Here is a 14,459-nt window from a genome sequence, read left to right on the forward strand (position 1 = left end):
TCAACACCCTCCATTGATACAGAAAAGAGCATGGGGCTTAGAATCAAAACACCTGGCTGAGTGTCCCATTACTTCCACATGCTGACTCAGTGACCAGTGGCAGATATCTTCTCTAGTTCCTGTTACCTCATCTGAAAGATGAGCATAATGGTCTCTGTATCCCCACACTGAAGTGAATATCAAATGTGGTATCCGAGAGCCATATCTAAAGCATATATCTATTCCTTGTGCCCAGTACAGGGAGTGGTGATCGGATTCAGGTGTTAGTGCTCATTCTGCACTTATGGGGTATATGAACTTGGGCAAGTCCCTTCAGTTTTTTTGGCCTCAATTTCTATAAAGTGAAACTTGCCAGTGGTACCTGGGGAGTTGTCAGGATTAAGTGAGACGGTATGCAAAAAGCATTTAGTAAACAGTAATGGTGCAGTGAACTTCAGTTATGATCACTCAGCATACTTTTGGGTGGATGGGTTAGCACTCCACATTCCTATCTTGTAATCCAGGATTAGTGTGATGGTTTATTGGCACAAAATTCAGAGCCTATTTCAGTGAGCTTTGTGTGCTGTGTTAAATAAACATTTGCTGGTTTAAAGGAAAAAAAGGATAGAGGTTATACACCCAGCAGGCCACTCAGGATACCCATAGCAACAATGTGAAGAAATCAGTTCATGTTCTGTGACCATTTAGAAGTATATCATTTAAGGGGAGCCAATTTGCCCTGTCTAGTGTGGCTCATTTGGCTGGATTGTCATCCTGTAAGGGTTGCAGGTTCAATTCCCAGTCACGACACATACCTGGGTTGCAGGTTCGATCCCCAGTCTGGGCATATATGGCAACCAATCAATGCTTCTATCTAGAATCAATGTTTCTTTCTCATTCTTCTTCTCCTCTCCCCTCTCTCTAAAAGCAATGGGGAAAAAAATGTCCTTGGGTCAGGATTTAAAAATAATAATAATAAAATAAAGAGAGGCAGTTTAACAATTGCCTTTCAACTTTGTTTCTAATATTTTGACTTAGGTGTGATCCTTTTACATTCAACCTCTGATTTCCCTAAGCAGTGCTTGAACTCCTGGCCTTAGGGAACATCTGTCCTTTTCTAGCCTTCAGGGGCATTCTCAAAGATTCAGGGTGGTTCCACTTTCTCCAGAGCCCGTGGAATTAGCTTTGCTATGACTCAAGTTTAAAGCCTCTTTAATTAGTGAGTCTCCTTTACAGTTTTTGAAGGTTGAAAGTCCCCATAGGTGATAGTCACTACTTTATTGTGCTTTTTTTTTTCTTTTCTAATTTTGAGCAGTGTTGTCTACCACCTCCACTCCCAACGAAACACTTTGGATCAGACTCTGACTCTTTCTTATTCCCTTGGGAAAGTGGTATTTCCCCTTGGCTTTTATTTTTACCTTTAGGCTTGTGACATCTGGAGCCCTTGTTTTCTGATATTTTTATGCCCATGTCTGCACCATTTGAGATGACCCTGTCAAATCAGTTCCTGGATAATTTAAAATGTTAACATATTTAGATATTCTCATTACTCTGACATCCATAAGTAATCCTTATGTTGCTAATAAAAATTGGGGCAGATTTATAATATGTATTAACCTTTGAGGGGGAATTTCCCCCAAAGCGTTTTCACCATTCTTCCAAATCTGTGGTAAGCTTGTTTCTGAGAAAAGTAGTAGGTTTGGAAAATCATGGGTAGGAAAAAATTGTAGGGATTGACGTAGAAAGAGAAGGAAACAGAAGTCAAAGTTAGCTCCAGTTTTGCATTACCTCACATTTTTGTTTCATTTCCTCAATAAATATTTCTGGACAAAACAAATAATAAAGAATTGCAGATAAACATGGTTACTGGATTTATCATGGTGATGACTTCATATGGTGTATAAATAAATGTTGAATCACTGCCATACACCTGAAACTAATATAATATTTTATGCCAACTATATTTTAATTAAAAATTAAAAAAAAAAGAATTGTAGCTGTGACTCAACTAAACAGGAGCAAGTCTGTAATGCTAAGGTCTTGAAGAATTTGAAGATGTCCCCTGACACTTACCGTGGCTAAAATAATGGGGACATGGAAGCTGCCCTGATGCCTCTGAGTGAAATTTAAACCCATTTAGGACAGTGATAGGCCTTATTCCTCTTCAGATCTCCCACATTTCCCCTTTGAGAACTTCCACAGTGTCTGACATAGTGCCGGACCCACAGAAGGTCTTTAGTGAGCTTTTGTGGTATTTGCTAATCTTGAATGTACCATTCATCCACCTTAGGGGGTAACATAGCACTTGGTACTCACGAGAATGAAAATTCTTTTTTTGAGTAACATTTACTCTTAAAATATTGGCATTGCATCCCTTGTATTCAGGCTTATCTCATAAGATATCCTTTCAAGATTTAGAGATATCTCTTTGGAGCTGGCAAGGGATCCAGGCTGTGGAATTTTCTATCTCATTTGGAGAGGACATTAGAGCTCAGTGGTTAAGAACGTCAGAGGTGAGGCAGGGGCTTGAAGCTACCCCTGCTAAGCATCATCTCTCTGTTGTTAGGCCAGTTTCTTAGCCTCCTGGAGAAGGCCAACACCTGCTAAGCCTCAGTTTCTTCATCTGAAATGTAGTTAATAATTGTATCCACTGTGTCAAGATTAAGTTTGATTGTAAGCAAAAGCCCAAAATATTAGTGACTTAAAAACTAAGGTTTATTTCTTCTTATGTATAAATTTAAGGGTAGAACCCTAGCTGGTGTGGCTCAGTGGATTGAGCACTGGCCTGTGAACCAAAGGGTCGCTGGTTCGATTTCCAGTGTAGGGCACATAGGTTGCAGGCCAGGTCCCCAGTAGGGGGTGTGCGAAATGCAACCACACATTGATGTTTCTCTCCCTCTCTTGTTCCCTCCCTTCCATTCTCTAAAAATAAATAAATAAAATATTTAAAAAAAAATAAAGGTGGACAGTCCAGAACTAGTATGGTGGCTCTCTTCCTTTAAATCTGCAGGGACCCAAGGCTCCTTTCAGCTTACCAAGAATATCATCTTCTTCCTCAGGGTCCAAGATCACAGCCATCACAGTTGCTTTCCTGATAAGAGAGTAGAAGAAAAAATGAAGAACAAAAGGGCAAAGGGGTTCCCAGACTGTTTTTAAGAAAGTTCTTGAGAGTCATCATGTAACACTTCTGCTTACATTCCATCTACCAGAACTGAGTCACATCTCCATGCCCCTCAGTAAGGGAGAATGGGAAATATTGACTTTATTCTGGATGGCCATATACATGGCCCAAAATCCTATGACTATGAAAGAAAGGGAGAATAGACACTGGGAGACAAGTGGTAATCTCTACCACACGCACTTAGAGAGTTGTGGTGGGAATTAAATGAGGTGATGCATCCAAATCCTTTCAAGATACAAGGTACTTCATAGGGTTCAATGAATGATCAGTTTCCAAGCACTATTGTACTGCCTGGAAAAAGAGGAGAGTCCCAATAGAAGGAATTAAGGTTTTTCTCTGAACTATGTGGTGCTCTCTTAGAATGTGGAAGGACAATGCTAGGGTCTTGATGCTATCATAGGTCAGAAAGCATTTCCCTCTCCTTTAATCAGTGGCACTTTCTCCCTTCTTTCTTGCAGGAGCAGATCTTGTGATTAATGAAGTGATGTGGTGGGACCATGGAGTGTATTATTGCACCATTGAGGCTCCAGGGGACACATCAGGTGACCCAGATAAGGAGGTGAAGCTCATTGTCCTGCGTAAGTGCTGCAGGAACTTTTTATTTTTCCACCCCATCCTGACACATTTTTTTTTCATATAGGAAAAAAGAAACAAAAAACAAAAAACAGAAACAAGCAAGCCCAAATTATTGTTTGGCTTGCCAACCTCTGAAGTTCCCTTACCAAAGCTAAGCATTTTTTTGCTGTTGTTTTTCCCCAGTATATTGCTCAATCTTAACCTGTATGTCAAAAGCTGTATTTATGAGACCTCTAGGGTATTAGAACTAGCAACATGCCTCTAAAAATTTAGTTCAACCCCTGTTGGGCTTCTCCTCTGCAGACTGGCTGACAGTGATCTTCATCATTCTGGGAGCCCTTCTCCTGCTCCTGCTGATTGGAGTGTGCTGGTGCCAGTGCTGTCCTCAGTATTGCTGCTGCTACATCCGCTGCCCCTGCTGTCCCAACCGCTGCTGCTGCCCCGAGGAAGGTGAGAGGAGCTGGACAAACAGTGAGCTGGGGTGCTGCTGGTGCCTGGTGCCTCAAACAGATCAGCTTCAAAACCTTGTGCTCTTCCAAGTTTTCATGCATGACCTTCTCCCATCACAGATTCAGGGGATATTTGGTCTCAGCTCAGAAAATGATGCTTGGGCAAGCTACGGAGTCAAGTGAGAGGACTTTTTCTTGGCCTTATGCTAGCCTGCTTAAGGCCTCTTTCAGATGGTTCTGCCTACTGATGGCATTTCCTCAGCGTCTCTGATATCCCCATGCTCCACTGTCTGCTCCTGGCACTGACCTTGCTTGACCATGAGAGGAGGGAAGGAAGAGGGGAGGGAAGGAAGGAGGGAGGGAGGGAAAAAATGAAAGAAAAGTAAGAGAGGAGTCCACTCCTTAGAGATGACTTGAAAGGAACAGATTAAAGGAAAGAGGTTTTAGAACAGTGGTTCTCAAACTTAAGAATCCTTTAGAGGGCTTGTTACAGCTTAATCGCTGGCCTCACCTCTGGAGTTCCTGATTTAATTGGCCTGGGGTGGGCCTGAGAATTTGCATTTATCAAAAGTTCCCAGGTGATGGGATGCCGCTGGCCTGGGGCTGAACTTTGTGAATCTCTGTATTAGGGGAAGGGAAGAGGGAGCAGAAGAATATCTTGCTCTTAATGTGATCTTTTGGGGGGATGAAATTTGACTTTACAAAAAATATTTATTTATTTTTAGAGAGAAGAGAAAGGAGAGAGAAAGTGAGGGAGAGAAACATCAATCAGTCACCTCCTGCATACCCCCAGTCTAGGATCCGCCCGCATCTCAGGCATGCGCCCCAACTGGAATCCAAACCAGCAACCATTTGGCCTGGGGCATGATGCCCAAGCCACTGAGCCACACCAATCAGGGTGGAAATTTGACTTTTAAAACAGAATTATGACATGCCCTAAACAATATAGCTGCAGAATGCGTGGTGGAGATAAAAAAATAATAAATTATTGTACAATAATTTTTTTCTTAGTAAATAGCTGGATTGGAATTAACTCCTTTTAATGGAAAGGGTATTTGTGTTTCTAAAGTAACAAAAGCATTTCCTTTTCCTGATGACATAAGTATTACATTGCAGAAAATTTGAGAAATTCTGGAATATGTGAAGACTAATCTTAGCACCCAAAGATGACCACTCTTATCATTTTGGTCCATTTCAGAAGGAATTTTTTTATAGGGGAATATAAGGAATTGCCTCTTAAGATGGAAACAAAACCTAATCTACAGTGTCAAGAAGGTCAATGGTCTAAGTCTGGTTTCAGGCCTATGTTCTGAGGTTGCTGTCTTATAGGAAAAGAGAACTAACTTTTTTATTGGATGCTTGCTCTTTGTAGGCCCCTTGCATATATTTCCCCATTGAATCTTTACAACCCTAGAAGGCACTTTTTAACAGATAAGAAGACTGAAGGTCAGAGAGGTCACTCAGTTAATAAGCAGCAGCAGAAGTACAGTGTTTAATCCATGTTTATCTGACTTATTAGAGCCTGAATTTTCCACGGTAGAGGTTGCCACAACCTCTATGTGTAGATCAGAATGGATTGGCTATGATACCAATAAACTCCACAAAAAGAGGTAAAAAAGCAGAGAACTCAGTGTTGGGCTGTGATGCTCCCTACCTTTAAGGGGCCCCTGGGGGAAACGCCATGGAGAAGTCACTGTCACCGGACTAGTACTATGCAGGAAGAGGTGAGAAAAACCCTCTTAAATGCCTTCTTAGAATCCCTAAATCAGAGAGACACTCATAACAGGTAGCACTGGGGGCAAACCCTCCACAAATGATAATTGTACCCACTGTGAGTCAGCTGATAAACAGGTTCTGGGGGAGAATAGTTCCTCCTAAGTGGTTAGAGTTCATTTAGAAGAAATGGTAAAGTCAAGAAATGCAGTCCACAAATAAAGGTCCCTACACTGGAGCAGATGAGGTCACTTCCGAAGTGAGTCACTGTCCTGAGAAGTTTGGTGATGAGAGGAGGGGGCATAAACTGTTAGGAAGCTCTTGGATAGAGAAGGGGGGGCGGGGCGGTGTGTGTGTGTGTGTGACTGGTGTTTTTTTTTGTTTTGTTTTGGAATAAAATAACCGTAAGCATATTTGTAGGCAAAGAACCGAGGCCTATGGAAAATCAGTAAAGTGAGGTGATCACTGAGGAGTGATAGAGCCAATGGGAATGACATCAGCCTTTCAGTGGAACGACTACCTTTAGAAAAGAATGGGAAGGCAGCCTGACTGCTGAAAAGAGCTAGGAAGTCATTATAATATAGACAAGGATTAAAATATAAGGGAAGAAGCTGAGGCAGCTCGCACTGGAGAAATCAAAATTCTAGACACAGAAGAGAGCTTTAAGAATGATGTCAGTGGCTCTTGAATTTCTCTGACCACAGCCAACCTCCCTAACCTGCTCCCAATTTCTAGTGAGAGTTAATAGAGGACCAGAGAGGAGAAAAATGAAAATGACGCCACATTTCAGTAACTTTTTAAAAATATTTTATTTATTTATTTTTAGAGAAAGAGGAAGGGAGGGAAAGAAAGAAGGAGAGAGACACCAATGCGAGAGAGAAACATCAATTGGTTATCTCTTGTATGCACCCCAGCTGGGGACCAAACCTGCAACCCAGGCATTTGCCCTGACTGAACCTTGGGAATTGAACCTTGACCTTTTGCTTTGCAGGATAACACCTAATCCAATGAGCCACACTAGTCAGGACACATTTCAGTAACTTTTGATAGTTTACTTAGTCCTAGTAAACAACCCACAATAAAACTTAAAGATGAAAGTTATTAAAATGGAACCTTATTTTTTTCTGTGAGAATCAGGGAAACAACTTTCATCCCTAGATCATTTACTGGCCTCCTCCCCACAGAAGCTCTAGGCACACCTTTCAATAGGCCACAGACCATACTGGAATCTCGGTTCTATGCCATGCACTACCCCATCCTCCTTATAGGTGAGGGATATGAGGCCTAGTGAGACTTTCTCACAACTATACACAGTTTATTTGTGGTGGAAGCTGGACTAGAACTAGGTATCTTGATTCCTGACCCAGGGCTGGTTCCTCTTCCTCAACAAAGATGATATAATCGGCTGAAAATTCATGAGGAGGGGAAGACTTGGGAAGTGGAGTATGTTTAAACTGCTACTCCAGATGAGGGAAGCAGGGTAGACAGATCAGTCAGGGAAAGTCAGGTTGGGAGGAGGGCTATTTGAGGTCAGTTGCTTAACAGTGCAGTCAGCTCTAGCAGTGTGTGGCCAGAAAGCATGTGCTGGTGGTTCCCTAAAGCTGAGTTGGTAAGAGTTCAAAGGGTGTGGGATTCTAGAAAGCTCCTGAGGATGTTACTGAAATGACTGGCCAGTCAAGTCATAGGAGACTGGTCATGTGGGAAAAAGCAAAAGGACTGTGTGACCCTAGGTCAAAAGAGAGCAAAGAATGGATTCTGTAAGAGTGGAGAAGAGGTGGTAAGGAATGGTAAGCAGCTACAAGTAAGCGCAGTTGGAGCTCTTCAGGGGAACCACAGACAGTGGCCACAGATGATGCAGGCTGCAGAGGACAGGAGGCGCAGCTCTCTGGAGGAGGGGGAGGTTTTGACTGTCATTTCTATCAGGAAGGAGACATCTTAGAGAATATGCCCCAGGTTTTCCTCAGAAATGGAGATGAATGTGTGTTGGGTGGTTTAGTCTCCAAATAGGTACTTTTGTCTCCTATGGGATCTAAGGCAATAGAAGCAGCTTATTATAACAATTTATTAAAACAGTGAGAGCCACTGTCTGTTGACTGTCATATGTTAGGCACTTCATGTGTATTACCTCACTTGACCTCAGTAATCTTGTGAGGTAGGTATCATCCCTGTCTCACAGATGAGGAGACTTAGCTTAAACCCTCTGAAAACTCACTCAACATCACACAGCTAGTACATGCCGGGATTCCAGTTAAGTCCATCTGACTCTCAAAGCCATATTTAAGGAAATCTACCCCTGAGAATCATACTTCTCAGAAGCTTTTAAGGATCCTCAATATTCAACTCCAATTTGACTCCCTGCATTAGAATGGGGGCACTTGTTGAAAACACAGATTTTTCTTGCCTTGCATTATTAGGCTGAAGGAGAGTTTCTGGGAAGTGGGATCCAGGAGTCTGTATTTTTTAACCAGCTCATTAAATGGTGACCAAGGCAGACTCTACTCCACTGGGGTTCTGAGATAACTTTCTAGGAGTCTTGAAGCTTTGTTACTTTCTCTGTGCTTCTTCTATTATTGCCTGTCTGAGTCCCCTTTAGGTGAGCAGAGGAAAACCCTGGTAGTCTAGATGTCCCCATGGGGCTGTTCCCGGGGTCAGGATGGCAAGGGAGAAGCTCAGAGGCTGTGTTTTCCACTGTCATTAGGTCCTGTGCATCAGGAAGAGAGGACCCCTGAGAAAAAAGGTGGTAGCAGCTAAGAAAGGAATAGGTGACTCTCTGAAATGTGTGAAAATTTGACAGAAATATCATGGATGATTTGGAAGGATTTCTGGGGAGTTATCTGTGCAGGGAGTCCACCTAACTTAAAAGGTCATTTGGAGAGCCCTGGCAGGGTGGCTCAGATGATTGGAGTCTCTGGTACAGCAAAGCTTTGCAGGATTATTCCCTGGTCAGGACGCATACCTAGGTTGCGAACCCTGGGGGAGGCAACTGATTGATGCTTTCTCTTCTCTCCTCTCCTTCTCTCCCCCTCCTCTCCTCTCCCTTCCCCTCTCCTCCACCCCTCTCCCTTCCTCTCTGTGTAAGATCAGTAAACAAATGCTCGGATAAGGATTAAACAAAAATTAAGAAAAGTATTTAGAGAGCAAGGAGTAAGCCTAATGCTCCCTTTCTCTCCTATTCAGTTGGGGCAATAGGCGAAGGAAGTGGCCAAAAGGGAGAATGGTACCATTTGTAGGAAGCCAGGAGTCAATTAGAGGGGCAGGGGATGTATAAGGTTGTTCCCAATGGAAGCAGATGGCCCTAGGCTTTGGGGGCAGATACTAAGCTGGAGTGGGTTTTGAAAGGTGTAGAGCCGAGCTAGAGAGAAATGAGGAGGTGCCGCTGAGCAAGGGTTTTTTTGCCTCACAGAAATAAAAGAGTCTAGGGACTCAGTGGTTTGGCAGAAAGAGTGCAGACTCGGGTGTCAGACACAGGGTCACACCCTGTCTCTGCCAGTCACCTGCTGTTGGACTGTGGGCTGGGGAGATAACCTCTAGGAGCCCAACTTCCTCATCTGATCCCACATTGAAGATTTCTCTGAGGACCAGTTAGCTTACATAAAGTGGCACATATCAAGCCGAGTATTATATATGCGAATGAGGGCACACATAGGGAGCTGGGGAGGGGTATGTCTCTTAGCAAAAGGAAAAGTACTGAGCACGTGGACTTGTCCTCGGAGGATCTGAAGTGCTGTCCATTGGCTTGAAGGTATAGCAGCCGAGTGAGCTGCTGTAAGTATGCATCAGATTTCCTCCAGGCTGGGCTATGACTCACCATCAGGGCTGGAGCTCCAGACACTTTGGGGGGCTGTGCTGCAACCACTTCCTGTTGTGCTGGAAGTTTGTTTGACACAGAAGCCGAGCTTCTGGGTAGCTGTCCAGATGGCCCCTTAACTGCTGGCCTCGCCAAACCTCCCACCCTGTGCTGCTGGGTCCAGAATGCCTGCCTTCTTTTCCCCTTGTTGTGGCAGGAGGAAGCTTCAGTCAGAGCCTGCTGCATTGGGGATGGTCACAGGGCTTGGGAGCCCAGGAGGAGGTGAGAGTGCCAGGCTGGGAGCCTGAGGCAGGCACTTCATGCACTCACACGCACAAGTACACTTCCTATATGCATGGATAGATGGACTTTGGAAGACGTGGCACTCGTCCAAATTACCCCAAAACAGAAATTCATGAACAAAAACAACTAAATGCTTTTAACATTCTCTCACGATGGGTTATGAGATTCAGACCAGCTATACCTAGGGGACTGGAGTGACATTTCCATGGATCCCTTGTGCTCATTTTTAATATTATTATTTTTGCTCTGAAAGGAAATGGTATTTCCCTTGTCCCTTCTCTGCCTTACCACACCCCTTAGAGATTTCCCCTACTTAGGGGAAACCCCAGCACTTACTAAGGTTGAGGAGAAGGGTACAAAAGGTCCACTGGATCCACTTCAGCTTTTTGCTTTCTCCTGCCTTCCATTGGTTTTCTCCTACTGGGACTGGCATCCTAGCTAGAAATGTTCTCTACCAGTAATTCTGCCCATTGACTTCAGCATCTACGTCCTTCTCTTTTTCTTTTTCCACTCTGAGCAAGCAGCCCTGAGCTTCCCTGGCAGTCCCTGACTCACAGCCCCCTCTGAACTCTTTGCATCTGTACCGGCTATATTTGGCCTGTGGCTGAAGACCTTGTTGGTTTGTGGTCTGAGATTTCACTGCCTGCTAATTACTATGTATATCCCTATACATTACAGGTGGCCTTGGGAATGGGCAGGATGGTGAAATATTTTCAAGATTAGGAAGTCAATTTTAAGAGTATACTAACCTGAGTTATAGGAATCGCAATCTTGCGCAGGGAATTTGTTCCCAGTTCATTCCCAGAGGAACAATTGATTCACTACTCCCTTGCCTCTAACTCTCTTGCAAGATGGTTCATAATGAACTTTGAAGAGAGAAACTGGCCTCTTGGCAAGGCCGCTGGACAGTGAGAAGTGAAGTGGGAGGCGCGGACCTTGCCCGGGGCTGAGGGCCTGCATTTCACCTTTCCCCCCACAGCCCTGGCCCGCCACCGCCACATGAAGCAGGCTCAGGCCCTCGCCCCTCAGATGATGGAAAAACCCCTGTACTGGGGGGCAGACAGAAGCTCCCAGTTTTCATCTTATCCAATGAACCAACTGCTGCAGCGAGGTAAACATTGCTGGAGGTTTAGGGTGGGAGAGGGCCAGGGTAGGAGCAGGGGCTGCCTCAGGCCTTTTTAACCAATATGGTGGGTATCTATATGATTGAGGATGGGAGGGGATGGATGCAAGTTAAATGATGTGGCATTTTGGTGTCCCGATTCTGAGGAGCATGCTGTGGGCCAGCTTTTCTCCATGTTATCCTTGTTTTCGTACAGATTTATCCCTGCGATCCAGCCTCCCACAGATGCCAATGACCCAGGCCACCGCTCACCCTCCCATCGCCAATGGTGTCCTGGAGTATTTGGAGAAAGAGTTGCGGAATTTCAACCCAGCCCTACCCCTGCCCCCTGACCTCAAAGCCATACCTGGCCAACCCTGCAGTATGCTGTCCTCCCTGGGCTCAGAGGTCGTGGAACGCAGAATCATCCGCCTGCCCCCACTGATCAGAGACCTGCCTTCTTCTCGGAGGACCAGCAACTCCTCCCGCCAGCCATGGCTTCCCCCAGTTTCTCCTGGACCATGGGATCCGAGTGAGGAAAGAAGGCAGCACCACCTCTCTGATTTCTACCAGGAGCTCCAGGACCGGGAGCCTAAGCGCTGGGCATTGGAGCGAAGGGAGCAGGACCAACTTCGCGGAGGAAGGCACCGCAGCTCCAGGCTGAACACATCACCCATGCCCTGGTCAGACAGGGACAGCCTCAGTGATGGCCCTTCATCCAGCGAGGACCGCTGGCAGTGGCTCAACCACCTGCCTCTCCGGAGCCGCCACCCAGAGAGGCCCCGTAGGCCCAGCCCGCGGGAGAGCGCCCACAGGCACCAGAGGCGCAGGCACCGCAGCTACTCCCCTCCCCTGCCCTCAGGGCTCAGTTCTTGGAGCTCTGAGGAGGAGAAGGAGAGGCAACCCCGGAGCTGGGGGGCCCACCGCCACCGCCCCCACTCCCCATCCTGGCCTGAGGAGAAGCCACCCAGCTACCGCTCACTGGATGTCATCCCAGGCAAGAATAGCAGGAAAAAAGGGAATGTGGAGAGGCCCTCGGTGAGCCTGGGACATCCTACTGAGGGTAGGGCACGGGCAGAAAGGACCCTGTCCCCGGCTGACAAGGCCACCTCACATGCTACCACTGAGGGTACTCCTTCCCTGTTTTGTACAGCTAGCCCTGCGACTTGGAGAGTCACCTCTTATAGAGCTAGAAGGTTCCTCGTGAGTGCGGAGGGCAAGTGAGGTGCTGGATGCTTACAAAAGGCTTTCTCATCCTCAGGTTCTTCCATTTCATAGATGAGGAAATGAGGCTTAGAATAATTAAGCACCAAGTGAGTAGTGGTGCTAGGACTTGAACACTGGTCTTGATGGCTAAAGCTTTACTTCCTGTCACAGCTGCTTTGCTTTACTTAGCAACTGTATTTCCATACCCCAAATTAGAACACATGGTCTGACAGAGGATGTATGTGCCACTTCTGGGTACTTCAAGTCAGTGTGCAAGACCCTGTTGTAGTCAAAGATGAGGTCCCCTGAAACCCTCACCCCCTTCATAGGAAAGGATCGTTGAACTGATTAAAATAAGAAAAAAGGCCAAATGTGGGTCAAGATTTCAGGATTCTGTAAACAGGCAAGGTTATCACTGAGTGCAAGTCAGCTTACCAGCCTGAAAGGAATGCTGAGAGCGGTGTAGGCTTTTGGGCCTCTGATAGGGCCTCTGAATAGAGACCTTTTGTTATTTTTAAAGATGGAACTTTAAAAATAATTTTATAATTAATATACCCAAATGATGGTATTCTTTTGCAGGTTTTATTTATTTATTTTTAGGGAGAGGGGCAGGGAGAGAGAGAGAGGGAGAGAGACATCGATGTGAGACAGAAATATCGATTGGTTGCCTTTCCTATGTGCCCCAACCAGAGACTGAAACCGCACACCTAGGTATGTGCCCTGACCAGGACTGAACTGGCAGCCGTTGCTTTGCCAGATGATGCAAGTGAGCAACTGAGCCACACTGGTCAGGGCAATGGTATTCTTTTAAAATTTTCACTTTGCAAAGTTATGCTGTCACTACTCAAAAAATATTTATGAACTACCTTCAGAGCCAACTTACAACCTACCTACAAAAATCTATTTCTCTGTTTGTCCAGAATCCTTTTTCTGTTTTGATTCTGTTGAGATAATGGGACATGTAGCTCTGAGAGCAGTTCCTGGTTGGGGGAGGGATATTATGGGAATAAGAATCTCAGTCTTACACACTTTGAAGTATACAACTCACATTTGGAAATGCAGATTCTGCTGTAATTTGTATACAAATCAGATACACAGAGTATATACAAAGGAACAGGCACCTATGAGAGCCACAGTGCTGGTGGTCTTTCTAGGGAAGCACCTTGGTGAGAGAGTAAGTTATGAAGGCAACAGCAAAGGCCTGTAGGCGTTTCTGAAACAATCAATGACAATTATATCATATTCTCACAGATGTCCCACGAGAGAGGCAAAAACCAGTAATAATGAAAATTAGTAGTATCCTAAGTGGTACTGAGCTATGGACATTTATGCTACACCTCATTTAATCCTCTTAAGACTCAGTGAGATTTGTACTATTGACTTATTTTACCGTGGGTACAACTCTTCCCCCTGTGTTACCAGTAAGAAAATTACATCCTGAGAGAAAGCACAGAATCGGTTAGATGTGGGAAAACTGCTCTTACTTTAATTGTATAGTGACTAAACTGTCTCTTAACTTCATTTTAACAGAGAACTGCAATTTATTTGTTTTTATTTATTTCTGGAAAGAGGGGAGAGGAGAGAGACAGAGAGGGAGAGAAACATCAATATGTGGTTGCATCTTGCATGCCCCCTACTGGGGACCTGGGCTGCCATCCAGGCATGTGCCCTGACTGGGAATCGAACTGGGCCTTTGGCTCACAGGCCAGCGCTCAATCCACTGAGCCACACCAGCCAGGGTAGAGAAATGCAATTCAAAAGCCAGCTTTGGGCCTCAACCCAAACCCCATTTTTTAATTTCCTTCTTGTCTTTATTTTCTTTCCTTTAAGTTAAATTATGTGTTTTCTTTTAAGTTAGAGAAGGGTGAAAGGAACACCAATTATGTTCCAGACACTGAGTTAAGCCCTTTGCAAGCCTTATTTCATATAATCTTTTTAACAGCCATATGAGGCTCAGTGAGATTAAGGAACATGTCCAAAGTCATATTGTCAACAAGGAGTGAAGCCAGAATTTGAACAGTTCTCTGATTCTCAATCATGCTATGTGAGGCAAAGCTGTTTTCTGGTTATTTTATTTCTTCATTTTCTGACAGCTTCCTTTATCATACAGAGGTACATACCAATAATTCTGCCACAAGTAAACCATATCTTTTATTGTAAAGT

The 14,459-nt window shown here is 44.8% G+C and overlaps 1 protein-coding gene across 1 annotated transcript in view; it reads left to right on the forward strand.

The window, feature by feature from the left end:
- The window catches only part of ILDR1 (immunoglobulin like domain containing receptor 1), a 34,863-nt gene that overhangs the window by 16,366 nt on the left and 4,038 nt on the right, over window positions 1-14,459 (forward strand). Inside the window, exons 4-7 of the mRNA XM_054574974.1 lie at window positions 3,619-3,738; window positions 4,040-4,186; window positions 10,968-11,099; window positions 11,308-12,128. Coding sequence (XP_054430949.1) covers window positions 3,619-3,738; window positions 4,040-4,186; window positions 10,968-11,099; window positions 11,308-12,128 — 1,220 coding nt within the window. The remainder of the gene's footprint in view (window positions 1-3,618; window positions 3,739-4,039; window positions 4,187-10,967; window positions 11,100-11,307; window positions 12,129-14,459) is intronic.

The sequence above is a fragment of the Pteronotus mesoamericanus genome, unplaced genomic scaffold (assembly GCF_021234165.1).
Source record: "Pteronotus mesoamericanus isolate MK-2021 breed Mesoamerican mustached bat unplaced genomic scaffold, CSHL_Meso_final contig_27, whole genome shotgun sequence".
NCBI classification, from domain to species: domain Eukaryota; kingdom Metazoa; phylum Chordata; class Mammalia; order Chiroptera; family Mormoopidae; genus Pteronotus; species Pteronotus mesoamericanus.